Genomic DNA, 24292 nt, shown 5'->3' with positions numbered 1-24292 from the left:
CTATAATAACCTAATTACAATTAAAAATTTAACGATTACAAAACAGTGGGAAAATGTACAAGTAGAGACCTAGATTCAGTGTTTGGAATTTGTTATATTACATGTACATCAACATGTAAATGCATTTAAACGCTTGTCATTAACAACACAGATTACAAGCAGTCTCTCTTTTCCTTTAGTGTGCCATGCAAGATTGAGAAAAAAAAACGGTTAAAAAGAAGCGAGTGTAGAATATGGCTATGTGAAAACTGGGAGATACAAGTACATTGCACCACCTGTTTTTAAACTTCTTTTTCCTCGCTTCACACTCAACAAACTAAGGAAAAAGAAGGGCTGCTCATAGTCTTGTAACACGAATGAATAGATGAATGCAACATTACATACAAGTCATGTCTAAAACCTTTACATAAAGACACAGGTAACTAAAAAATGATAAGTAGCATAGTGTTGCCATTTGGATGATAGACAACTTTGGTCAGATGGAAAACTTCTCCAATTTTATGTGGAAGACTAACTCAGTCTGTGATTGGCTAACAATTTTGGAAAAAACAACATGAAAGATAACGAGAAGTTGTCAAATGTTATTGCGATTTTCGGTGAAATGCGAACTCTGAAATTCAACTAACGACTGTGTTTTTCGCTGCCGTCAATCAGTGTTATGGCGACAGCCAACGAACGATGAAAAACAAAAGCAAACAAAATGGATCGAAATCTACCAATCATAGCTGACAGACGTGACCTTTTGACCTGATTGTAGTGAACTTCTGTTTCCCAAGAGGTCTGCTAAGATGATTGACGGCAGCAAAAATGTAAGCCGTTGGTTGAGGATTGAATTTCAGAGTTCGCATTTCACCGAAAACCGCAATAATGTAAAAAGCAATAACTATTATTGTTTTGCAGGCTTGGTCATAGCTGATTCATTAACCTGATTGAGAATTCCAGCAACTTGATTATTTTGTACAAAATGCAACAAAACAGGTGGGTAAACCTTTATACACTTCTCACTGCAGTATTCAGTCTAACTGCTGATTCTTCTTTCGTTGGAAATGAAAAGTTCCTTTCACTGGAAGTTGAAATAAAAACATAACATCCACAGTTGCATCTTGCACTGTTAGTAGACCACAGCATTTAATGGGTCAGCACGAATGCTGCTCAAATCCAAGCTTGCATCTGCTTCTTCATCTATTTCTCCTATTACAGCTCTGAAAATTAATTAAGAATAAAATTTGGAAACAGCAAACAAGCAGGTTATACAGGAATAAGACATGATCTGTCCAATTTGCAGGGGACTTTTTTTTTTCTATAAGGCCATCCCAATCAAATGTTTCATTTCCCATTGCCCCGTCTCTTGTGATGGTAGGTCGGTTGGTCGGGCAAAAAAAAAAAAAAAGAATGAACACTTGAAGGGTTCTGGGTTCCAGAAAAGGCCGGGCTGCTAAGTAAGAAAGCCTGATTACAAAGTCAACTCGAAAACGCGGTCTTTTCGTTCGTTATTCTTTAGCAGTCTTTAAATAACGTAGTATCGATGTTTATTAAGGACAAAGACATCACATCATACCAATTGTTGTTAATAAAACAAGATCGTGTGCTTGTAAATTGAAGCACTTGCTTCTTTGACTAGTGAATCTGGGATTTTTTTTTTTACTTTTCGAAAAAAATGGGTCGGTCGGGCAATGGGAAACGAAACATTTTATTGGGATGGCCTAAAGCCTGGTGGCTAGTCAGTACCAATTTGTTTATCTTGAGTTTTTGTATTTCATCTTCAGAGGCCACAATCTTTTCGGTCAACACCAAGAATTGTGACCTCTGGCCAGTGACAATTAAAAATTCCATTATACAAAAACTTTTACTCATATCTGATTGGCTGATAATTGAACATAAGTGCTCTGCGCCATGATTTTAACTGTATAATATGTACAATAGAACCTCCCCCACCAAAAAAAATGATTATAGAGACAATGACCTCTGGATTTCAAATGAAATGCAGTACATCAGTCCACTTCTTACTAGATAAACATTTTTATGCAATCATTATCCAAAACAACTTACATGTTGTCTCCTCTGATAATGTAAAGACCCAGCATAACTTGTTCTACTCCACTTCCTGAAGAAAACACTCTTTCATGGCTCTCATCTAAAATTAAGTTTACTGTTTGATCAAAGCCTTTGAGGGTCCCCTGAAACAAGACAATAAACAATTTTAGGATCTGTGACAACAACTGATAATTTTATACTAAATGTATCCCAATAAGCAGCAAACCTTAATTACCCAAAATTAATGAGACTTCAGTAAACAATAAGTACATAAAGAAATTTCATAGTTATTGTAAAATATTTTTAATTCTTTTAGTGTAATCAGTTTCTACACTTTTCAAACCTGCTAACTACACTAAAACCAACTACTTTCATTTTATCATTCCCAACATCTGCACTTTCAACTCTTAATAAGGGTATTTACAGTTTCTCTTGGCATGACACAATGCAATTGTGTTTATAATGTTTGCATGTGTTGGAAGTATAAACTTTTACTTTCTTCAGCCCAGAACACCCTGACCGTATAACAGAGATTATATCTGCCAAGTCTTAGGCGTGAGTCTCATGCCTGCGAGTTGAAACTTCAACCTCACACCAACTCACGCTTATGAACTACAGTAATTTCTCACGCCTAGTCAAAAATGTGAGTTATTACAACCTTTACTGACACACTTTCCAAAAAAATGTAAACTCAAACCAATGCGAGAAACAAAAACTCAGTGTAAAATGAGTAAATGGCGATATTTTCACTGAAATCTCAGAGTTTTGACAAGAAACGCATTGGGAACGTGGTCATGTTTACCAAAACACGTCCTTGGAGTGGAACCCGGTGTACGTTCGGAATGTCTTCGGAATACTTTGGCCGCCTTCGGAAATCTTCGGACGTGGTCGCGTCATCTTCGGAAATCCTGGCACTTTCAGGATAAAAATCTCACGCCCTTGACCCAGAAAAAGTTGGCAGGTATAAGTTCGAGATGCCAACCTGGGAGATAACCAATTTTGTGTTAAGGTACAGTGTACCTCTTCTTGACCTCAGAAATGGAGTTAAAAAATGAGCAGCAGCTCCAGCAATTCAATCACAAAATGCATCAAATATCTTAACAAATTTCCTTGAAATAGCATGTGAAAACACATATTTCAAGCACTTTCCCTTGTATCTGGGAGATTTGGTGTCCCAAATGGGAGACCAAGAGATCCAGTCTGTATCCATTCCAGGAAACTCCTGGATAATCCCAGGAGGGATGTCATAGAGGGCATAACAATACAAGTAACAATTTAATTTATCTACACAGTGGTTACGAGCTTACCACAATCATTCTGCCATCCTGAGTGATGACTGCTACTGTATCTGGATGTCAGAGTTAAGATTTCACTCAACATGCAAGAGTGTAATTCTTTGAGGCAATTTCCTCGCATGTTCGTCTGAAGTATCATATTACAGCTGCAGATAAATGCAAACCTACTCCGAAAGCGATCTCTTGTGAATCAAAATTAATCATAGTCCCCTTTAATTTACTAAAAAGACAAAAATAATAACATACAAAAACCATCAATGTGCTCAACGAAATCGAAGCTTCGCCATCAAAACACCCTTTACAAAATCATTTTAGGCTGGCCGTTTACTAGTTTCCCACGCAGACGTTCTTTGACGTTCTTTGAGCTCGTCATGCTACCTTTACCAAGCGAAGCAAAAGAGCGTCTGCTGTACCTTGCTTATACCATACAGAACGCGTGTAAATAGACAAGGTAAACACGGATCAAAACAATCCGATTCAAATACTAACAAGCTGAATGAAAAACAAGGACGACTTCTTTATACTGAATGATTTAAACTTTAAAATTTTTTACCTTTTTAAAGCGAAATTACGGTAAAAGGATACGATTTACATACGACTCCAAAGTTGCCGCCATCTTTAGAATGCGAAGACAGCTTAGTAACCACGCCGTGCTAGGCTACCGCGCTCGGGCCAGGGAATCGCCTCCCCATGTTTTTGATGATCGTGCATGTTTTAAGCTAAATTTATGAAATTACGGGGGTTTGCGTAAACTTACTGCTTGTATCAGTCGTGCAATGGATGGAAAGAAGTGCTTTAAGTGTGGCAAGACAGGGCACTTGAAAAGAGATTGCCCAGAAAAATCAAATGCCAGTTTGCAACGTGTGAAGTGTTTTGCTTGTGGAAGGCATGGACACTTTCAGAGGGATTGCCCAAACGTGGCTACAGGCAACAGTGCTGACACTTCTGCTGGACAGTCAAAAAACTCTGCTGGTAACCGGCCCGTGGAGGTGTCCTTTCCAGACAGCAAGTCAATGTTTATTGACACCCATTGCCATTTGGAGTACGTCTTTGAAAGACTCAGACACACAGGAAGTTTCTTAGAATTCCAGACAAAAGTACCTTTCCCTCCAAATTTCGAGGGCTGTATTACAACGTTTTGTGATCCAGCTGCATTTTCATCCTTTGGCACTTGGCGTGATGTCCTGTCGGAAGACGGTGTATGGGGGACATTTGGATGTCACCCACACAACGCAAAGTATTACAATGACGAGTTAGAAGCTAAAATTATTCAGTGTATGGAGCATCCCAAAGCTATTGCCCTAGGGGAGGTGGGACTTGACTACTCGTCACACTCTGCATCCCCCCCTGAGGCTCAAAAAGAAGTGTTTACTAAACAAGCTAATTGGGCTGTGACATTAGGGAAACCTTTGGTTGTTCACTGTCGCGATGCTGAAGCTGATACACTGCAAATTCTCCAAACTTGTGTTCCCCAAGATTGGAAAATACACATGCACTGTTACACTGGCTCAAGTGCATTTGCAACAAGATTCTTTCAGGAATTCCCAAATCTCTTTATAGGGATGACAGCAGTGGTCACTTTTGCAAAAGCCACAAATATTCATGAACTCGCGTTTGATGTGCCATTAGACAGGCTGCTACTGGAGACTGATGCTCCATATTTTGTTCCATCACAAGTTGCTGATAAACGTAACAAGTGGAGCAACCCTGGTATGGCAATATTTACTGCTCAGAGAATTGCAGAAATCAAGGAAGTTCCTTTAGATGAGGTTCTTGAAGCAACGAGAAAGAACACAGCAACTTTGTATGGTATATAACTTGAGATTAATTCTGAAACATTAGTGCCTTCTGGATAATTAATTTTTAAAAACTTTGCAAAAGTCTTATAATTTTGAATCTAGTTCGGAAATGGCTGCCAAGTCTAATCCTGCAACCATTTCTTTATGCAATATTTTAATAACAGCTTACAGCCCTACTATTGTATGGTAACAGGGCTTGCCAGACTTTGCTTTTTTGGAGTTGCCACTTTTTAAAAATTTAAATTTAAAATAAGATGGCTTTTCAAGTTTCTGTAGACCATTCGGCTATCATTTGTCATTAGATAATTTTTATTCAACTTCGATTCAAGCTATTTATTTATAATGCCATCTTAGAGTCATTTCATCTTTGAATTATCTCCAGCATGAAGTGTAGGAGATAATGACTTCTACGCCTTAATTCCACGGGTAGGCTGGACTTCAATAGCCCTTCGTGCTACCTGGCTCCTGCAGCAGAACCTATTCACCAAGTGGAATATTGTTTCTTTGCAAGCCCTTTATTTTAGTGTAGAACTATCACTAGTAAGTGATGGTAAAAGGTATCAGTCTATCAAAGGGTTTCCAAATTGTTAAACCTCTTCTTTAAGGGGGGGGGTGGGGGGTAAGGGCGCCCAAAGGGCGGGGGGGGGGGGGGGTGTTTTGTTTTTGGGAAATAACCAGAGCCACCAAGGAAAAAGGAAAAAAAAAGGGGGGAAACCGCGGGGGGGGGGACCCCCCCAGGGGAGAAAAGAAATAATCTTAGCGCAAAGCACGGAAAACGGGAAAGCCTGGCTGTATGGGCCACTTGGCTCGGACACAGACTTTACCTCTTTAAGTACTAATGACAGTACACAAGATTAAGACAGACTGAGATCAAAGTTATAACTGCTGTATTTTATTGCTTGATTGAAATATATTAGTCAATGATGTTACTTCTGATGAGAATGTACTCAAGTAACTTAGGTAGAAAATATTTTATTCATGTTTTGGAGAACATTTGTACCATTCAAATACAAGCACTCACAACAGAGTAATAACTCTAAAAAATGTTGTTTGATCAGAACCATGAAGTGACTAAGGTCCTCCCAAAACTTTGGAGCATTCTTCTGCAATGTTCCCAATATTTTTGCAATGTTCTGATATATTATCTCTAGTTTCATGGTACGTTTTTGAACCTCCAGATTCACATCACATCTCTAAATGCCTGGAAAAAATACTGTTTTTCAGAAACAGCATTTATCGCATTTGTCATCTCTGTACTCACAGCTTGGGACTTTAAACCTCTTTACAAAGACTTTCTGCTTGGCAACACAAGGCCAAGTTTTAAAACAGGAATAGCTAACAATGCCAAAGCCAAACACAACCCAAAGAAACACTGATACCCAATAATATCCACAAGTATCCCCGACAATGAGATCATTGACAATTTGCCCAGCACTTCTACAGTGGCTAGAACAGCACCATGTGTTGCTCTGGTACCAGGAGAAGAATTCTGAGAACTTAGCATCATAAGTGTGAATGTTGTCGTGGTAACTATACCACCAGTTAACTGAATGAGGCACTCGAGAATTACAACTGAAGACTCGGTCAACTTTGTTATGGATAAGAGCCACAGTAAAACAAGAGGAACGAGTCTTGCATACGATGACCACAGTTGTACTTTGATCACCCACGACCTGTGAAAACATTGAATCAAAATGAGTTATATTTACATGGAATAATGACAAAATTTCTCCAATTATTGTGATAAAATTAATGTAACATCAAAAACAATATCTGGAGACAATGGTTGTATCCCTTATTGTAAAATAGTGCCATTAGAGCAGTTTTCACTTGAGTGTCAAAAGTAATTTGCGTTAGCTTTGGTTTGCATTACTACACTTAGTGATTGGTTTAAAAATCTCGGGCCACTTCCTCATTCAATCAGAAGTAAAACTAAAACCAATCATGACTCACTCAAACGCGTCTTTTCACGCTTCACACTGGCTACATGTATTTGTGGTTAAAGCAACAATGGGTGTCTGAAACATTTTACTGATGACAAAGAGAACATGTTTACTAAAAAGCTAACAGTTTTGTTGGGTTCTGCAGTTACACTGATTGACAAGACAGAAAATTAGACATCCTAGTAACATCTTATAAATTTAAACTTAAAATTCTTATAAATACATTTCTTTAATGTAGTTTAAATATGTAATGTAATGACCTTTGTCCATAATGCAGACCAACAATCCAGCCTCCTAGAGTGGACCCAGCAATTGAGAATACTTGACCAAATATTCCAAATATCACTCCTACTTGGTCCTGTGGAAACCCTTGATCTATCAGGTATAAAGGTAGCATGCTCACCGCACCTTGTTCACCAAGCTTGTACGTTAACACACAACAAATGAGCCATAAGAAGTCAGACGTTTTGAAAATAGTTTTTGCAATCTGCATGGCACTCAGTTTGCCAGTTTTATGATCATTTGAAGTGTTGATTTGATTTTTATTGCAACTGTTATTCCCATGCTCGGCAATGTTTGATAAATCTGAATGATTACCAGTTCTTTCTGTAGCGTGGTTTCTATATGGTACTTCCACTCTTCTTTTATGTTGTGAAAAGGATTCAGTGCTGATGTTGAATAACAGAATAATTAAGACAGCAATGTAAAAGAAGCCCCAAAAAGTAAACAGCCATTCCCAACTGCAGTAGACACTCAGCCATGCAAGCAGACCTCCACCAAACAGCGCACCTACTTTGTAACCAACTACTTGCAATGTGCTTCCTATTCCTGAAAAATATACCGTATGCAACAAAATATTGGCTTGTTGAGGGACATAAAGAAAGCAGTGACACTTGCCATTTTCACACTAGAAGACTGACAAATTGCCCAGACGGACAAGTCGTCTGACAATTTGTTCATTTAGTGTGAATTTAAGATGGCTTTCAGACGACTTGTCCGTCCAGACGACCAAGTCGTCCTCAAAAAATCATCTTCACAGACAGCCAAATCGACTGACAAATTCAGATGTCTTGTACGTCCAAAATCGTGTCTGTCCCATTTTCACACTTAGACGATTTGTCCACTCAGTGTTTGTCCATCTCTAGTGTGAAATCAGACACTGTGGAAGAGTATTGTACTGTATTCATAAACTATAAATACGAAGAAATTTCTTGAACATGTTTATCAAGAGAATATTCCAGAGGGGGGGGGGGGGGGGGGGGGGGGTGGGGGGGCGCCCAACAAGAAAAAAGCCAGCCCAACGAAAAAAGGTGACACATTGAAAAAACAAAAAAAGACTATATAAATTCATTATCATTATCATTATCATTATCATTATAGCTTATATGTCCTCATCACCTGACTGCTTGACAAGGAATTCAGTGATGCTGTTAGGACAAGTCAGATCTTAATCATTGTTGGATGTGACAGGGTTTATGTCCCTACCCCATCCTTGAAAGGTTAAGAGTGGCTCAAACGCCAATAAGTAAAACTAAAATTCAAAGGCTGACTTTAACCTAAATTTATAAAATTAATGATGGCCATCCTGCTATTTATTTTAAAAATAGTACTTTATTTTCAAGAGCATTCCTTAACTTTCCTTAAATCTGCAGGCTATTTGTTAGAGGATTTTTAAATTCCACCATATTCTTGGTTTGCAACCATGTGACAAGGCGGCCATGTTGGATGACAAAACAATAAAACATGTTTTTGCGGAATTTACACTCATAAAAAGAGTTTAGTTCCCAACGGAGGAGAACGCTTTGTTCTTGTCATCCAACATGGCTGCTGTGCAACGTCACTGCTGGTCAAACAAGCAATAGATGCTGTAGGCACCCGGCATGGTTAATTGCCCTAAATATGTCTCTTTTGGTGCGCTGGACTCTCAAAACCGAAAATCTCTCGGAGCGGTCTGCGGATTTGGGGGCTCTAGCCAGGTTCATTGTGAGTGTCTTGGGCAAGGCACTTTGCACAAGACAGTCCACCCATCTGTATAAATGGGTACCTGCATGCAAATTAAATGCTAAGGGTAACACTGCAATGACCCCCCCCCCCTTCCCCCCGAGCAGTATGCTCTTAGCATACTTCCCTCCATGACTAGCAGCCATCTAGGGGGGGGGGGGGGGGGCTAGACTCAAATGCAGAGTTAACCTTTTTGCGGTGTTTTACCATGTACAGATATACATGAAGCTGCACATTTATTATTTCTAGTAAAACAAATTCTAAGAGTTTCTTACCAAGATCGGATGGCTTCAGCAGACTAATGGCATAGGTGTCTACTGCTACATCTTGTACTGCAGATGTTAAATTCATCCACAAGACGCAGAAAAGAAGAACAAAGGTATTGCTTACTCCCATAAAGGCAGATGTGAAGCAAAGTAACGACATAGCGATCGAGCCACACATTATCCAAGAATTTATAGACCAAAGATTGTCTATTAAAGGTGCTATCATGAATTTAAATATCCATGGTAAACTAAGTAGGCGACTAAGCCCTACTTTTGACAGGGAAAAATTCTGCTTTCGCAAAAGCAATGGAAGCAGCTTGACTTGAAAACCATAAGGCAATCCTTGGCCGAAATATAAAAGCAACAAAACAACTTTTGCGTTCGCCATTTTGGAAAACAGGCGATGGGGAGACTGGAACGGGCCCGGTTTAGGTTCCAGGCCTTTTTGTGAAGGGGCGGTCACATGGCTCTCCTGTTTTATTTATTTTTTTCAGCGACTTCAGCTGCTATTTTTATGCCGAAATCTTGCTGAGTTTGTTGTTTTGTCAGTTATGCGACCAGGCTAAAACAATCACGGAATAGGAAAGGTGGCTTCACTTGGGTCCAAAATAGGAAATATGTATTCCTTGACGAGTATTGGCAGGAATCTTCCACGATCCCAACATTTGAAACCTTTAGCGGCTTTTGTGAGGTTCCAGAAAACCAAAGCGAGCCCGTTGGAGAGCGAGCCGGGTCACGAAAATAATGACTCGGCAAAACCAGACCCGGAAAATAATTTTGTGCGCCCCTTTGAAGACATCCCTGGACCAGAGAGAAACTTAAAGACTATAGCGGAGTTTTACGTGAAATCCGAACGCTTCACTAAAGGATACAAGATGTGGGATGATCTGTTTGAGAAATATGGTCCCATTTTCAAGGAACACATGCTTTTTCCGTTTCCGTCAGTACACCTCCTGGATCCTGATGATCACGAGAAGGTCCTTCGTGCAGAAGGAAAATATCCGTCTAGGCCAATTGTGGATTTCTGGCTTGAGCATCGAAAACGGAGAAATTATTTCCCTGGTATTCTACTCTTGTAAGTATAAAAGTTACCCTGTACCCTTTCTGCCATAGGGCCAGGGTCATGGCTCCTAATTTGGGGGGGGGGGGTTGGGGGTTCTAGGTTAACCTACTTTTGGGATATGACTTGGCTGTTTTGTAACAATAATGAGAAAAGTTGGCTATTATCTAAGGTTGAGTCCCTACCCCTTTTTTTGCTGACTCTATCTGACTCTATCTCCTTTGCTTGTTTCTTTGGCACTCTCCCCACTTGGATCTTTTGCTTTAGCACCGATGGAACCAGCTGCTACCAGGGCCATACCTAGGATTTTTTTGTCTGCTGGGGCAAACTCCACTATACTTCGCTGCGTGGGCAAACTCCGATATAGCTACAAGAAATAGCCCAGCAAAATCAAACTCTATGTAATTAAGAAACTTAGTTTTCCTGGCGGGGTCAACTTCCCGCCCCCTCCTCCCCCTCCAACCCGCTAGGTACGGCCCTGGCTACACCGGTTGTTTGTTTATAAATCTTTCAGAGAAGGAGAAGAATGGCACAGAGTACGACGCGGTGTTGCTCCCAAAATGATGCGTCCAAAGATTGTGGAGGAAAACATTGATAACTTTAATGCAGTAACCAAGGATGCAATTGCACGGCTTGTTAAAATAAAGGAATCATGTGGACCAGATGAACATATCCCTGACTTGGAAGGTGAAATGAAGAGATGGGCCACAGAAGGTAAGTCCTTGAAATGCCATACATTATGAAGGGCTCGGTGCAAAAAGGGCGAAATTGATTTGGGCTTGAAATGAACATTGCCAAAACAACTCCAAAATTCGCGTGCGGGTTTGTTGACATAAGTGAAACATTGTAATGAATTTATTTTCGCCGGCTTTTGCTCTGTTTCCAAGAAATAACATATGCAAAAAACTACCGTATTTACCCGTGTATAAGTCGACCTTTTTTCACCTAAAAATCGGTCCCAAAAATCGCCCTCGACTTATACACGGGTCAAAATTTTCGACCCAAGCACCAGTTAAATAAATTCTGCACAATTAGCATAACAATTGTTTTATATGTCAACAAACATCAAATAAACAACAGTACAGGTTACGATGTCCTTTCACTTTGCTATCTGTGTCGTTAAATTGGCAGTTCAAGTCGAAATTCATTACGATTTATCCGCTTAATATAAACCTGAATGTTGTAGAGACTCACTGGCACAAGGTTTGAATAAAGAGCTGACATTTTCCACTAATAAAGCCGGTAAATCCACTCGAGAAAACATCTTCATGCATGATCTTTCTCGCTTCGAACTTCGCTACTTGGTAACCTGGCATGATGCAAACACGTGTAGTTCACCGATTTTGTAGCTTGGTTACCAAGTTCCCCAAGCAAGCTTGACTTTGTTTATCGAGTGGGTTTCAAAGTTTTCTGATGTTGCTTGGTGTTTTGCTTGTCTTCTAAAGCCACTACTATCTCTCCACAATTAGAAAGGTTCGTTTGAAATTAGTTTGTTTGATTTTATAAGGCTGTTTTAAAAAATAATGGACAAAATGCCTGCATAAACATGTGTTGCTAAAACGCTCGCGTAAGCCGTGATAATAAACTTCACATTGAAACTTGCTGTGTTTTTTTCGTTAAGTATCTCTACCTGAAGGGAAATTCTAAGAAACACAAGGTTAGTTTTCCAAAAAAATTCTTACCCAGAAATGAAAAAATCTTAGTTTATGGCCTCAAAAATAGGGGGTCGACTTATACACGGGATCGACTAATACACGGGTAAATACGGTAGGTTTTTCCAGTCAGCATCTTTAGTAGTTTCTTTGTTAAAATGGAACAAAGAAACTTCAAAAAACCGCCGACTTGGAAAACAGAGTTTTCTGCATACGTTATTCCTTTAAAACAAGGCAAAAACCAGGGAAATAAATACAATACAATGTTTCACACATAAACAAACCCACATGCGAAATTTGGAGTACTTTTATCAATGTTCTTTTTAGTCTTAAATCACGTCCACCCTTTTTGCACTGAACCCTTCATTTATTGAATGTCATGTTGTTGATGCATCACTCAAGGCCATATGGCCTTGGCCTACTTTTTATTTCTTCCTTGCTTTTTTTCAAAAATTAAGAGATTATTTTGCAGACAGTCTTATACAGTTTATGGCTAGGTATATTGTTACATGTACATCTCAGAACTTTTTTATGTTTTTTTAGAGGGCATTTGGTTGGAAACATTATGGCTAAAATTATTAATTGTAGTTGCTGGGGAGGTACTTGGAAAATTGATGGGGGTGCTCTGCTGCGGCCTATCTTGGAACCCAGCCCAAAAAAGCTCTCTTTGTTAACCCCATCTCAGACTAAGAAGTTAAATTGTATACCCCATTACGAGCTTAGTCCTCAAAAAAAAATTATGCAAATTAGACCTTAATCCCCTTAGTGGAGAATATTTCTCCATTAAGGGGATTAAGATCGGTAACATAAGATCGTAGTTCGCACGTTGAACTGCCGCAATGTACAGTGAGGTGTCAGTCATAATAGCCGCGGCTTCTCTGTAGAGAAAGAAAAAACAGATATTAGCTGGATTCAGGGTTTTGATGTTCTTGTCTTAAAACAGCTCAATAAAAAAGGATAAAATAACCCATGAGAAGCGGATCGAAAAAAAAAATAACACAAGGTAAATATTCTGCACACAGACAACAAGAGCTCAGTAAAGAACTAACCACCGAAGCAAGATAGAATTATTTAGCGTGAGGTTAATATTCTGCCCACAGATAACAAGAGCTCAGTAAAAAACTTAGCTCAATACCGAAGTAAGACAGAATAATTTAGCGCGAGGTTAATATTCTGCCCACAGATAACAAGACCTCGGCAAAGAACTCAGCTCACCACCCAAGTGAGACAGAATAATTTAGCGCGAGGTTAATACTCTGCCCACAGATAACAAGAGCTCAGTAAAGAACTCAGCTCACTACCCCAGTAAGACAGAATAATTTAGCGCGAGGTTAATATTCTGCCCACAGATAACAAGAGCTCAGTAAAGAACTCAGCTCACTACCCCAGTAAGACAGAATAATTTAGCGCGAGGTTAATATTCTGCCCACAGATAACAAGAGCTCAGTAAAGAACTCAGCTCACTACCCCAGTACTTAAGACAGAATAATTTAGCGCGAGGTTAATATTCTGCCCACAGATAACAAGAGCTCAGTAAAGAACTCAGCTCACCACCCAAGTAAGACAGAAAAATTAGCGCAAGGTTAGTAGAGCGAAATAAGTCAGCGCGCGATTAGCCAGGTTTAAGCACCGCAAGCTGATGATTATTACAACGCTTGACATAAGCGACCATAGTGAAACTGAAAACCCAAGCTAAAGTTTATATTCCACAAATAAAAAAAAATACAACTTACCAATGTGCGGTGTTTGTCTTGCTTCTATCGTGGATGAACGGCGGCGAGCCGCGCTGTTTACGAATTGCGTTACCTCATATTTCCCGCCAGAATAAATTAACCCGGCAACAGTAATCATTAGACGAAATGCCGAATCTCTTTTCGTTTATTTGACGAAACCCTTGCACAACCTCGAATGGCTTTCCTGTTTCGCATTCGTCCATACGAGTTTTGCAGTGTAGCGAGGAACATGTCACAAAAAAATGCAATAAAATCATCTTTAGAATTGGTAACAATGCTATTCAATTCATCTCGTGAAGACTACAACAATTGACTCCTTGAAAGCCCCAATTTTCACACATTCAACTTGTTTCCGCGTGCAGAAATTACTGTTAATCTCGCTCTTACCGATATCATTTTCGTTGACTCGCTTTTACATTTGTAACTTACCAAAGTCGACTCATACTTGCGGCTGTCCATCGGATATCCAATGTCGTATAGCTGATGCAAAAACGCCAAAACGCCAACTCAAACTTGACCGTGTTGCCAGGAAAACTTATGAAACAGTAATCATCGATTTAAGGCCGCAAAAAATGCCGATATCGACAATTTAGCAAAGAATATTCTTAAAGAAGATGCTACTACGTTACAATACCGAATTTTGAAACCGCGAAAGCAGAAACTGCGTGACAAAAGAAACAGATCACGTACACATAGCTAGGACCGGTTTCATTTCACATTTCCTGGCATGCGGTGACAAGTTATGTACAAGATTAAAAGACCTCCTGGACAGAATTTTTTTTGAGGGCTAAGCTCCTCATGTCTTATACAGATAAAGGGAAAAAGTAAAGATGTTTTTTTTTTTCTTTATTTTTCCTCAATATTTACTTTGCCATTTTTTCACACATTTCAAAATGATCTGAGTTAGGTAAGCAGAAAGATACTGTGGCCCATCTCTTCATTCATATTCTTAACTGTACATTTTAAATTTCTAATATATTGTAACGTAGTAGTCTCCCCAATTAGCTTCTGTAAGCTAAATACTTACCCTGACACTTAAATAAAGTTATTATTATTATTATTATTATTATTATTATTATTATTATTATACAAAATTAATTTGACATACGATACCTTTTCCCCATTGAGTGAACCCATCTCAGGCTAAAAGGCCAAAATTGGAACCTCATCACAGACCTCCCTGGAGGTCAATAATGGGACCCCATCTAGTAGCACATATAACCTATATTAATAGCGTATATAAGGTAGAGCCCCCCACCACACCATACCACACCCATGGGTTTGTGGTGCAGTAAAGAATGTAAATTTACATGTGATTTTTTCATATATTTAAACACATTTGTTGTTTTTTATATTTTTTAAAGGTGCGGGAATACTTGCATTTGACGCTCGTCTTGGATTGTATGAGGATCCTCCTACAGAAGAAGCCATGAAGTTCATCCAAGGGATGCATGACTTTTTGTTACTAAGTCATCAGCTGTTCTTCAGTGTATCATACAGAATGGCACAGCGTTTTAACATTGACACTCCAAAACTGAAGAAATTCTTTAAGACTGCTGATGTTCTCATAGAAATTGGAGAAATTTTTGTTGACAAGAAGATGAGGGAACTGAAAGAAATGGCAGAAAAAGGAATTGATCCTTCTGAAGAGACTCAAGGTAAAAATTAACATCAACTTCATGTATGCACAGGAGGCCTAGGCACGGTGACATAATGGATAAATAAGGGTTCATTGTCTCCTAGGTATCATTGCAGCCCCTCTTTTTGCAAGGCCACTGTTTAAATAAAATAATATTAATCAAATGAGTTCTTTTCTTTTCTTTTCTCTCTCGTGCATGTACCCCTGCAGTTGTTCCATTGTTAACATACTTACTTGCAAAGAAAGAACTGACTCCTGAGGAAGTTGTGGCCGTGGCAATTGATGTAATAGCCGCTGGTGTTGATACTGTAAGTATTATCTCCAAATTGTACCAAACCAAAAGTGTTGTGGGCTTATTTCCACAGCACTGTATTACAAATCCTTCATTCTTTGGGTGTTTCGAATGCCTTACACCTTAGCCTTACTTAGAGTACAATTCCACAGCTGGGTGGGGGACACTCTCTATAGTGGACTATACAGGGAGGCTCCGCCCAAAAAAGGTACCTTTCTCAAGCTGTAGGTATATCAAAGGAATTGGAGTATACAAAAGGGTTGAGAAAACTGTCATCTAGGTATTTAAAAGGACCTTTTAAATATATCTCTATAAGACCCATTGAATGGTTGGTTCATTTTAATGGGTTATAGACCACAGGGCAGAGCCTTCGATTCCCATACAGAATGTTTAGAGGCTACTTTCTGAATAAATGAATCACTTTATTTAAACACGATAAATTAATCAGCAGAGCTGGTGGGGTCGTGTACTTAAATTAGTTAATTACAGAATAAAATTTATATACATCCTTAAAATATCTAAACTATAAACTTCGTTTATCTATATATATATTTACATTATATGCATGCTTCATTGAATTTCTGAGTTTAACTTATTAATAATATTCGTAACTGTTAACTTTATGTTTTATGAGGGCTGCGGTGGAATCGAAATTCATTTTAGTAAAGTCAAATTTGGTTAATAATTGCTTGAATTCGTTTAAATGATCGGTCGATTTCTTGCTGGGTAGACTGTTCCACGCTATTGCTCTTCGGTACTTTATGGAGTTCCTTGTCATGTTCGTTTCTGGTCTTGGGAGAATGATGTCTCCATTTCTTCTGCTTTCGCGGCTCGAGTTCTTCTGTGCAAACAGATCCGTGAATTCTGTGGCGGTGTGGCCTTTTATACATTTGAAAACGAACTCCTACAGTCGTTTCTTATATACTTCTTCCAAACTGTCCCATCGTGTACGTGTTAGGACATCTTCAGCGCTGGTGTCCCATGGTAGTCCATATACGATGCGGCCAGCCCTTGTGTGTAGTTTTTCCAGGTTACTGAGGTGTGTCTTATTGCACGATCCCCAGAGCACTAGGCCGTACGTGACCGATGGCAATATGACCTGTAGCAAAGACTACGTAGCATTTCCAGGAACGCACCACGATGTTGAATTCACCATTTATTTTTCCATATAATAATACGGAGTACAAGTGTGTAAACACACACAATATCCAAACAACTGATAACAACAGATGCTAACTGATGAAACTGATGTAACTGATGAAACTGATGAAATTGATGAAATTGATGAAATTGATGATTCAACTGAAAAATAATAACAAAATACCTAAGTCCTACCGCAAAAATACAGTAAACAATAAATCCGAAAAAGAGGTATAAGTAAATACTTACAATCTGTGTGGCAATGAGGAAACACAGGAATAACGATTCCAACGAAACACAAATCCAAAAGGCTTATCTTGACTACACGCGGAAAAACTAATGCATGCAAAATCCTACAAAAAATATTTAAATACCACCAAAAGGTTACATAATCCCCAATGGAATTACGTAATAAATTTCTAGGCGCTACATGACCTTCGTATAGAAGTCCTCTAGTTGCTCCCGGGGAAGAAAACGCATACGTCGGAGTAAACTTAGTTTGGACGCAAAGGACTTCGCTACGTTTGCAGCGTGATCAGACCAGGACATCTTGTTGTCCACTTGTACCCCTAACAGTCGTTCTGAGGTTGTCCAGTTTATGATGCTGTCACCAAGATTCAAAGCTTGAATGGGTCCAATAAATGGTTGCCTATGCATTATCATTGCCTTGCATGTTATAGACCACTATCTATGCTTAGAAGTAAACTGATGGAATCATGTGTAGCAAGTAATATCATCGAATATGCAGTCACTGAAAATCTACTCAACAACAGGCAATGGGCATATAAGAAAGGAAAGTCAACTGAACAGCTTCTAATACATATGACAGAGATGTGGAGGATATCAGTGGAAAGAAAGCTATTTGTTGGAATACTGTTTGTTGACTTCACCAAGGCCTAAACAACAGGCAATTAATTTACTTAAATTTATTTAATTATTTATTTATTATTTATTATTATTTAATTTATTTAAATCTAAATTTATTTACCAAGCTTCAAATTACAATCTTTTGTTCTCTTTCTCCACATGGGACCCTTTCAGTATTGCTGATCCTACCAGAATGTAGAACACATTTCACATATGAACCTAGTAAATGGGCTTAGCTAGCTCCCACCACCCAGCAGCTCTGAGCAGTTAGAGCATCCGACCAGTTTGTGGAGGGTCATGGATTTACTCCTACTGGAGACTACACCTAACAAGTGAATTTATTTGCATTTCTTAATTTTACTGAAACTACTTGCAATCTTGATGTCAGCTGCTTTCAGTATCATTGTCCTCTCAGGCTGTGCCATCAATTTGTTTGCAGTCAGTGGGTATTAGGCTTCACTACTCAATCAATGTTTTTTTTAGTATACTACATTCCTCTATTTACCAGTTGAATGCACCATAAAGGAATGCAATAGGCTGAGTATTAAGACAGATTTCGCTGAAAGTTTGAGCAATGAGCGCAAAAATTAAGTACCAAAAATCTGCTCATACCACGGCAATATATTGTATACTGTTTAAAAGATCTTACCGAAATTTGTTTTTCTTAGTGACCCCGTAATTAAATTCTAAAGCATAATTGTTGAGAAAACTAAAGTCAATCCTTGTAAAAACGTTTGAAACGCGTGCCATTTTGTTTTGAACTGGCGTGAAATGTCTGTTTTAACTGAAATATAGATAATTTCAAATCCATTTTTCTCTCGCGGGGTCAGCTTGAGTGCTAAAGTTTTGGCCGGATTTTGTTAGCTGTACTTAAAGTGTTACCATACCATGTCTCTTTGGTAACTTTATTTTTGCCTGTATTGCTCGAATGTTGGGCGTGAACCATCTTAACATTCTCAACTGATCTTCTGATTGTTCCTCTGCTTTTCAATACTACAGACATCAAATTCTCTCCTGTGGCTGTTGTATAATTTGGCAAGAAATCCTCATGCGCAAGAAAAACTCTACCAGGAAGTAGAGAGTGTAGTGGGAAAAGATGGAGACGTCACCTCTCAGAGTCTGGCAAAACTCTCTTATCTTAAGGCTTGTGTCAAGGAGTCTATGAGGTAAGGCATTAATTCAATGTACAATAAACCTCTAGTAAGTTCCCAAGAGACCTGGTTTTATTAAAGGCCAAAACAGGAAAAAACTGTGTAGCGCATGTATGATATGACAAAAATAAAACAAAAACTTTTTGTTAATGCGCTGAAATACGAAATTTCTCGGACGTTTCGAGACTTCTGTCTCTTCATCAGCGTAGAAATGCCGTTAACTGATAGCACATGCTCATACATTTAAAAAAAACTAAAGTGCGTCTTCAACATACATCAGGGCGCGCAGGCCACCTTCTTGGTGGCTGGAGGGGGACAAGAGGGCTTTTTTTAATTAGGCAAGGGGAGGGCTCATTTCAAATTGTAAATTAGCTAGTGTGTATGAACATAAAACAGTACTGCCCACAAAAAAAGGACACACTGAACAGTGACTTACAATAGGTGGACTAATAACTCTAAAAATTCATTTTCCTGGTAAACAGGGTTCTAACCTTTTAAAAGGAGTGAGGAGTTATTACATTGTACAATCAAAGATCTCTTCGAGATATCGACTTTTTTTGCATGAAGTTAGTATGAGTAGAAGGTTTATGCTGGGCATTGTTGTTCGAACATATCATGGAAGAATTCAAACGTCGTTCAGTTCAAGCATTTTTTTTATTTTCGCGGAGGAAATGCTGTATTTGTCAGTCGCGACGGCTGGGTGCTTTGCGACTCATATACTTTGGCTTGGTCAAAAAGGCGGAGGGAAGGCTCAGGGAAGGCTCATTTTTCCGTTCAGCGAGAAAAATAACGCCTGATCGCAGGTTAGGTTACGCACGACAGAGTTACCTTTTGTCTCGTCACGCAATCTTAACCCCACATTGAGAAGTAAATTTTCGTTTGAATATTACCAAAAGCCGCTTCTCCTCGCGTTATTCTTTACCTTACGGCTACACATGCCATTTCTAACGACTACATTTCCAGTAAAACCGTTGCTGTTTATTTTTCTAATGGCGATGCATTAACTTCTAAACAGAAGAAACGTTAAGCGTTTACTGCTTCCACTGGAAGTAATTTCACAACAGGCTACAAAAACACTTGTAAATATCACTTAACACATTTAATGATGTTGCAATTAGCGAAGCGCACTAATGACGTCACAGAATTTGACTCCCGGTGTGAGTCAGACAAAATTCGGACAAACAAACCGCTCTCTGTAAGAACAATGTATGGTTGGCGGGCACTTCGGAGGCATATTTAGCGATTGTTTCACAAAACCCAGGCACAAAACCATGAACAGATTGGCTCGGAATTCGAGAGAAAGCCTTACCTGTGCAACGTAGAAAGCTTAAACCGTGGTTTGAAACAAAAGGTTTGTCAAACAGAGCGATTATTCAATAAATGTGTAAAATGTTTTACTCTCAGTTATTGAATGGATTATAAAGGCCCGATTTGCTGCCGGGATTTGCTGAAAGAAAACATTTATTTTTATGAGAAATGCAAAACGTTTACACTGTTCTTAGTGGCACATTTTGCAACACAACAGAGCTAACCTCAGATTTATGCCACCACAAAATTACACAAAGAAACGCTCGTCCGATCGGTCTCCTTGCCTGACCCGAATATTTAAAGAGGTCAATTTCGTTACACAATTGTCGCGTATTTAATTTAGACTGATCGAGCTCGGCAGCTGTAGCTGCAGTCTCTAATAGTAATGGGGATAAATTTAAATTATTAAAATCAAACCCTGCCGTCAATTCCATTAGAAAGGCGTTTGAATAGCATAATATTTTCGCCCTCTATCTATCATGTGTCGAAATGAGATCGGATGGCCGGCGATCAGTGCCGTCAAATTCGGGAAGAATTCTGAATTTCTTGCAACCGACGATCTTTCCGGGGCCTAAATGAAGCGAACATACAAGTGCTATCCTTCGCAATTATATAATTCGATAGTAATTCGCTATCCGCTAAATTTCTCGGCAGCCTGAATAATTTTGCAGTGGGAATCAAGGTGTCATTGCCTGATCTTCGACTAATAAATTCAATTTTGGGCCATTTTTTGGATACCTTCAATCTGTTTTTCACTTACTAAAGCAAAAATGTTTGGAATCTATCATTTTTCGAGCCTTTCGAGAATCTCGGCCTCAAATTGTGCCTTTCTCGCCCCTTTTTTTGGCAAGAATGCGTCCCCTCCATACAAAGCCTTTGCCGAAACTAAAATTGTTGTCCGACTCACGCGGGGGGTATCATGCGGCGAAATCTATTTTTAGTAATAGTGCGCTTCGCTAGATGATGTTGCAATTCTAAATTGTGCAACTCAGCAGAAATAATCAATTGTCACGAAATGAGTTCCCTTTGGTTAACTATTAGCAACGTTTTAGTGTGTGAAAGACTTGTACGAGTACAAATTTGCGTTGTTAATCGTTTTAGGTTAAATTAATATTAGCGCCTAAAGACTTGTACCATGACAAATTGCGTTCTTAATCGTTTTAAACTTCGTTGCCTTCGAGCGCTGAACCCCTTACATTCTTAATTGGTTATGTGACGTAAGATTTGGGCTACTCACGTTTTTGATTGTTATATAACGTTTGTAAATTTGACAAGTCACGTTTTTTCTACAAGAACGGAAGTGCTGAAGCACAACTATAGAGTGACACTTTACAAGTCACGCGCTTTGATCACCCACAGCGGAAAGTATTCCCTTGAGAAATTAAAACAGTCCCTTGAGAGTTAACAAGAATGCGATCCCTTCCGGTTCAGATTTTACCCAACGTAAACGCTATTCTCCTACTTTTTGCTTGTAAACAAGCAAAAAAAGTCGAAAAAAGGGGCTCATAAAGAACGGAAGCTCAGGGGGATTAAAAGGGAAGGTTGTTGCAATTGCCTGCATAGCTGGTCAGGTTTTTTGTATGTGATCTTCTTCTACTAGTTTACCTGATCTTGCCACTTACTTAAATTATGTTACAAATTGCACAAGTAGAAGCGACAGCTTCAAAGGCTATAATACACTTTGTTTTTCCTTCTGTAGTTGCATGTCTGGAATGTTTTCTGTTTCTGTTTTATTCAAATTATTCTATTGTGCTGTATTACTAATACTATCACTATTACTATTAGTGTTACTGTTACTATTACTATTATTATCACTATTACTATTAGTGTTACTGTTACTATTACTATTATTATCACTATTACTATTAGTGTTACTGTTACTATTACTATTATTATTGCTATTACTATTGCTATTACTGTTACTATTGCTATTACTATTACTGTTACTGTTACTATTACTATTACTTTTACTAACACTATTACTATTTCTTTTACTATTACTATTGCTATTACTGTTATTGTTACTGTTACTACTGATTGTTTTGATGTTGAATTAAATTGTTATTTTTTGTTACTTAAGGCTGAACCCTGTTATCCCAACCAATGGGCGGATACTGGATCAGGATATTGTGTTATCTGGATATAACGTTCCAGCAAAAGTGAGTCCTTTTATGATTGGTATACCACAGACTGGTTCTGGCATCATATGTAGGTTGAGTTTGTTGTTGGTTCTCGTCCCTGTGTCAAGGGTTCTTCTCTGGGTTTTCTGGTTTTAATTTTCCTCCCATCTGGAGCTCAGATTTTTTCTCCGAGTTTCTTTTAAATGCAAACGTTTACCCCCCTTCGGAAAAAACAAAACTCCAAATTTCATTTAGCTTGTTTTCGTAATAAATCTCTTTATTTTCTGTACTTTAAATTTAACGTTGCAGACCTTCATAAATTTAGAAACCTATTGTATTGCACGCTCTGAAAAGTACTTTCAAGATGCTTTGGAGTTCAAACCAGAGCGATGGCTTCGAGAAAACAGGAACGAGGCCCACGCTTTTTCCAGTCTTCCGTTTGGATTTGGGCCTCGTAGTTGTATTGGTGAGTATATCTTTACTGCACAAAATTTCCCCAGGGGAGTACTCCCTAAAGTGGACTATACAGGGAGGCTCCGCCCAAAAAGGGTACCTTTTTTCAGGCTGTAGGTATATAAAGGGGTACGTATTTCACACGTTGAAGTACACCAAAGGGTAGCTAGGGAAACTGTTATTACGTTATTTAAAAGAGCCATTGAAAATATCTCGAACAGACCCACCGAAGGCTCAATTCATATAGTATTTTAAGGGTTATTCAAGTGAAAAATTAAGAAAAGATACAGTAACCATTGGTCGGTATGTAAAAAGGGGTGCCATTTTCTATCCGTGGTAAAAAAAAAGGGTTGCTTCTTCTGTCAAAAATTGAAAATGTTATATGAAAGGGGAAGGGTTTGGACCAACCACAGGCGGCCCAGGCTCTCTCGTTAATTATTTGCAACGGTCGTTGTCGGTTCGACTCAAACGATCGAAAAATATGCTTCATAAATTGACGAATTTGAGATCTTTCGTTCCTAAATTACAATAAACTGTAAGCCATATAAATAAAGATCACTTACCTATTGTTGATTGTCTGCTTTTGTGTGATTTTGAGGGGTTTGGGGACGTAGTAGGGGGCGTCAGCGGTAAGTGGGGAATAAACGTCTCAAAACCCCTCAAAATCACACAATAACAGACAATCAACAATTGGTAAGTGATCTTTATTTATATGGCTTACAGTTTATTGTAATTTAGGAACGAAAGATCTCAAATTCGTCAATTTATGAAGCATATTTTTCGATCGCTTGAGTCGAACCGACAACGACCGTTGCAAATAATTATCGAGAGAGCCTGGGCCGCCTGTGGGTCAACATGTTTGTAATACATCGCGTTCCCTTGGTTCCGTAGGTAGCAGAAATTCTTTTTACAACTGAGTGATTTGCATGAGTTCAACAGTAATTGTTTTCTCCACAGAACAGTCCTCCACCTTCCGTCTACTTTCCATAAACGTATCAGCCCTCCCTGAGCCTGGCACTTTTGAGTAGTGAGAGATCATTAGACTTTGCTGTATTTGTTTTGCAGGGCGTCGTGTAGCAGAGTTAGAAATGTACTTGTTTATTTGCAAGGTAAGTCTTGTATTTTCAATGCTTTTTTCTGATGTTTTGATGATGTTTTTGGAGAGGAACTGGCATGACTAACTTCTCCTTCTCTTGTAGTTACTTCAGCGGTTTCAGTTGGAGTACCACCATGATCCACTGGAGATGTACCAGAAGATTTTTATGGTCCCTGATAAACCGGTTAAGATCAACTTTATCGACCGCCATTGAATCCTACAACATTCAAAGTGCAAAGCACATTCACCGCTCACCAGATTCTGTAAATGCGACTCCCCCGCCCCCACAACAACAATGCTTTATTTACCCACCGAACACTTAGGAGCGCAGGCGCTCGTTAAAACATGTGCGTGAACACAAAAAAGTATCAATGAAAAGAGAAAAAAACGAATATATAATTAACCTTGATGATGACAACACGTCGAAAACGTTCGATTCTTTT

General features: G+C 38.9%; 4 protein-coding genes across 4 annotated transcripts; 2 read left to right on the top strand and 2 right to left on the bottom strand.

The window, feature by feature from the left end:
* Positions 1 to 935: 935 nt before the first annotated feature.
* LOC144628117 (U6 snRNA-associated Sm-like protein LSm8) lies at positions 936 to 3954 on the bottom strand. The gene is made up of 4 exons (XM_078486176.1): positions 3915 to 3954; positions 3342 to 3382; positions 2050 to 2177; positions 936 to 1202 (listed from the first exon to the last, which is right to left on the bottom strand). Exons 1-4 carry the CDS (start codon positions 3943 to 3945, stop codon positions 1112 to 1114), a joined length of 291 nt encoding a protein of 96 aa, XP_078342302.1. The 5' UTR covers positions 3946 to 3954; the 3' UTR covers positions 936 to 1111.
* A 60-nt stretch (positions 3955 to 4014) lies between these two features.
* Positions 4015 to 5301, top strand: LOC144627976 (3'-5' RNA nuclease TATDN2-like). The gene has a single exon (XM_078486007.1). It carries the CDS (start codon positions 4106 to 4108, stop codon positions 5144 to 5146), a length of 1041 nt encoding a protein of 346 aa, XP_078342133.1. The 5' UTR covers positions 4015 to 4105; the 3' UTR covers positions 5147 to 5301.
* A 704-nt stretch (positions 5302 to 6005) lies between these two features.
* Positions 6006 to 9732, bottom strand: LOC144629284 (major facilitator superfamily domain-containing protein 3-like). The gene is made up of 3 exons (XM_078487500.1): positions 9348 to 9732; positions 7332 to 7899; positions 6006 to 6801 (listed from the first exon to the last, which is right to left on the bottom strand). The coding sequence occupies exons 1-3, from the start codon at positions 9724 to 9726 to the stop codon at positions 6411 to 6413; spliced, it is 1338 nt and encodes a 445-aa protein (XP_078343626.1). The 5' UTR covers positions 9727 to 9732; the 3' UTR covers positions 6006 to 6410.
* On the top strand, positions 9558 to 24163 carry LOC144629283 (cytochrome P450 10-like). The gene is made up of 9 exons (XM_078487499.1): positions 9558 to 10413; positions 10913 to 11112; positions 15148 to 15441; positions 15633 to 15730; positions 18721 to 18887; positions 22261 to 22339; positions 22610 to 22766; positions 23819 to 23862; positions 23953 to 24163. The coding sequence occupies exons 1-9, from the start codon at positions 9956 to 9958 to the stop codon at positions 24061 to 24063; spliced, it is 1608 nt and encodes a 535-aa protein (XP_078343625.1). The 5' UTR covers positions 9558 to 9955; the 3' UTR covers positions 24064 to 24163.
* The last annotated feature ends 129 nt before the right edge of the window (positions 24164 to 24292 follow it).

This window comes from Oculina patagonica, chromosome 10 (genome assembly GCF_052425735.1).
Source record: "Oculina patagonica isolate OP01 chromosome 10, crgOcupat, whole genome shotgun sequence".
Classification (NCBI taxonomy): Eukaryota; Metazoa; Cnidaria; class Anthozoa; order Scleractinia; family Oculinidae; genus Oculina; species Oculina patagonica.
The sequence above is the reverse complement of the archived record's forward strand: the minus strand, read 5'-3'. Positions and strand labels throughout refer to the sequence as shown.

Coding starts and splice junctions, on each gene's coding strand:
- LOC144628117 (XM_078486176.1), bottom strand. CDS start 3,945: ATGGCGGCAACTTTGGAGTCGTATGTAAATC. Junction 3,383..3,914: donor TTTGGAGTCGTATGTAAATC/GTATCCTTTTAC, acceptor TCTGACATCCAG/ATACAGTAGCAGTCATCACT. Junction 1,203..2,049: donor ATTATCAGAGGAGACAACAT/GTAAGTTGTTTT, acceptor ATTAATTTTCAG/AGCTGTAATAGGAGAAATAG.
- LOC144627976 (XM_078486007.1), top strand. CDS start 4,106: ATGGATGGAAAGAAGTGCTTTAAGTGTGGCAAGACAGGGCACTTGAAA.
- LOC144629284 (XM_078487500.1), bottom strand. CDS start 9,726: ATGGCGAACGCAAAAGTTGTTTTGTTGCTTTTATATTTCGGCCAAGGA. Junction 7,900..9,347: donor GCTGAAGCCATCCGATCTTG/GTAAGAAACTCT, acceptor TATATTTTTCAG/GAATAGGAAGCACATTGCAA. Junction 6,802..7,331: donor GGTCTGCATTATGGACAAAG/GTCATTACATTA, acceptor ATGTTTTCACAG/GTCGTGGGTGATCAAAGTAC.
- LOC144629283 (XM_078487499.1), top strand. CDS start 9,956: ATGTATTCCTTGACGAGTATTGGCAGGAATCTTCCACGATCCCAACAT. Junction 11,113..15,147: donor GAAGAGATGGGCCACAGAAG/GTAAGTCCTTGA, acceptor TATTTTTTAAAG/GTGCGGGAATACTTGCATTT. Junction 15,442..15,632: donor TCCTTCTGAAGAGACTCAAG/GTAAAAATTAAC, acceptor GTACCCCTGCAG/TTGTTCCATTGTTAACATAC.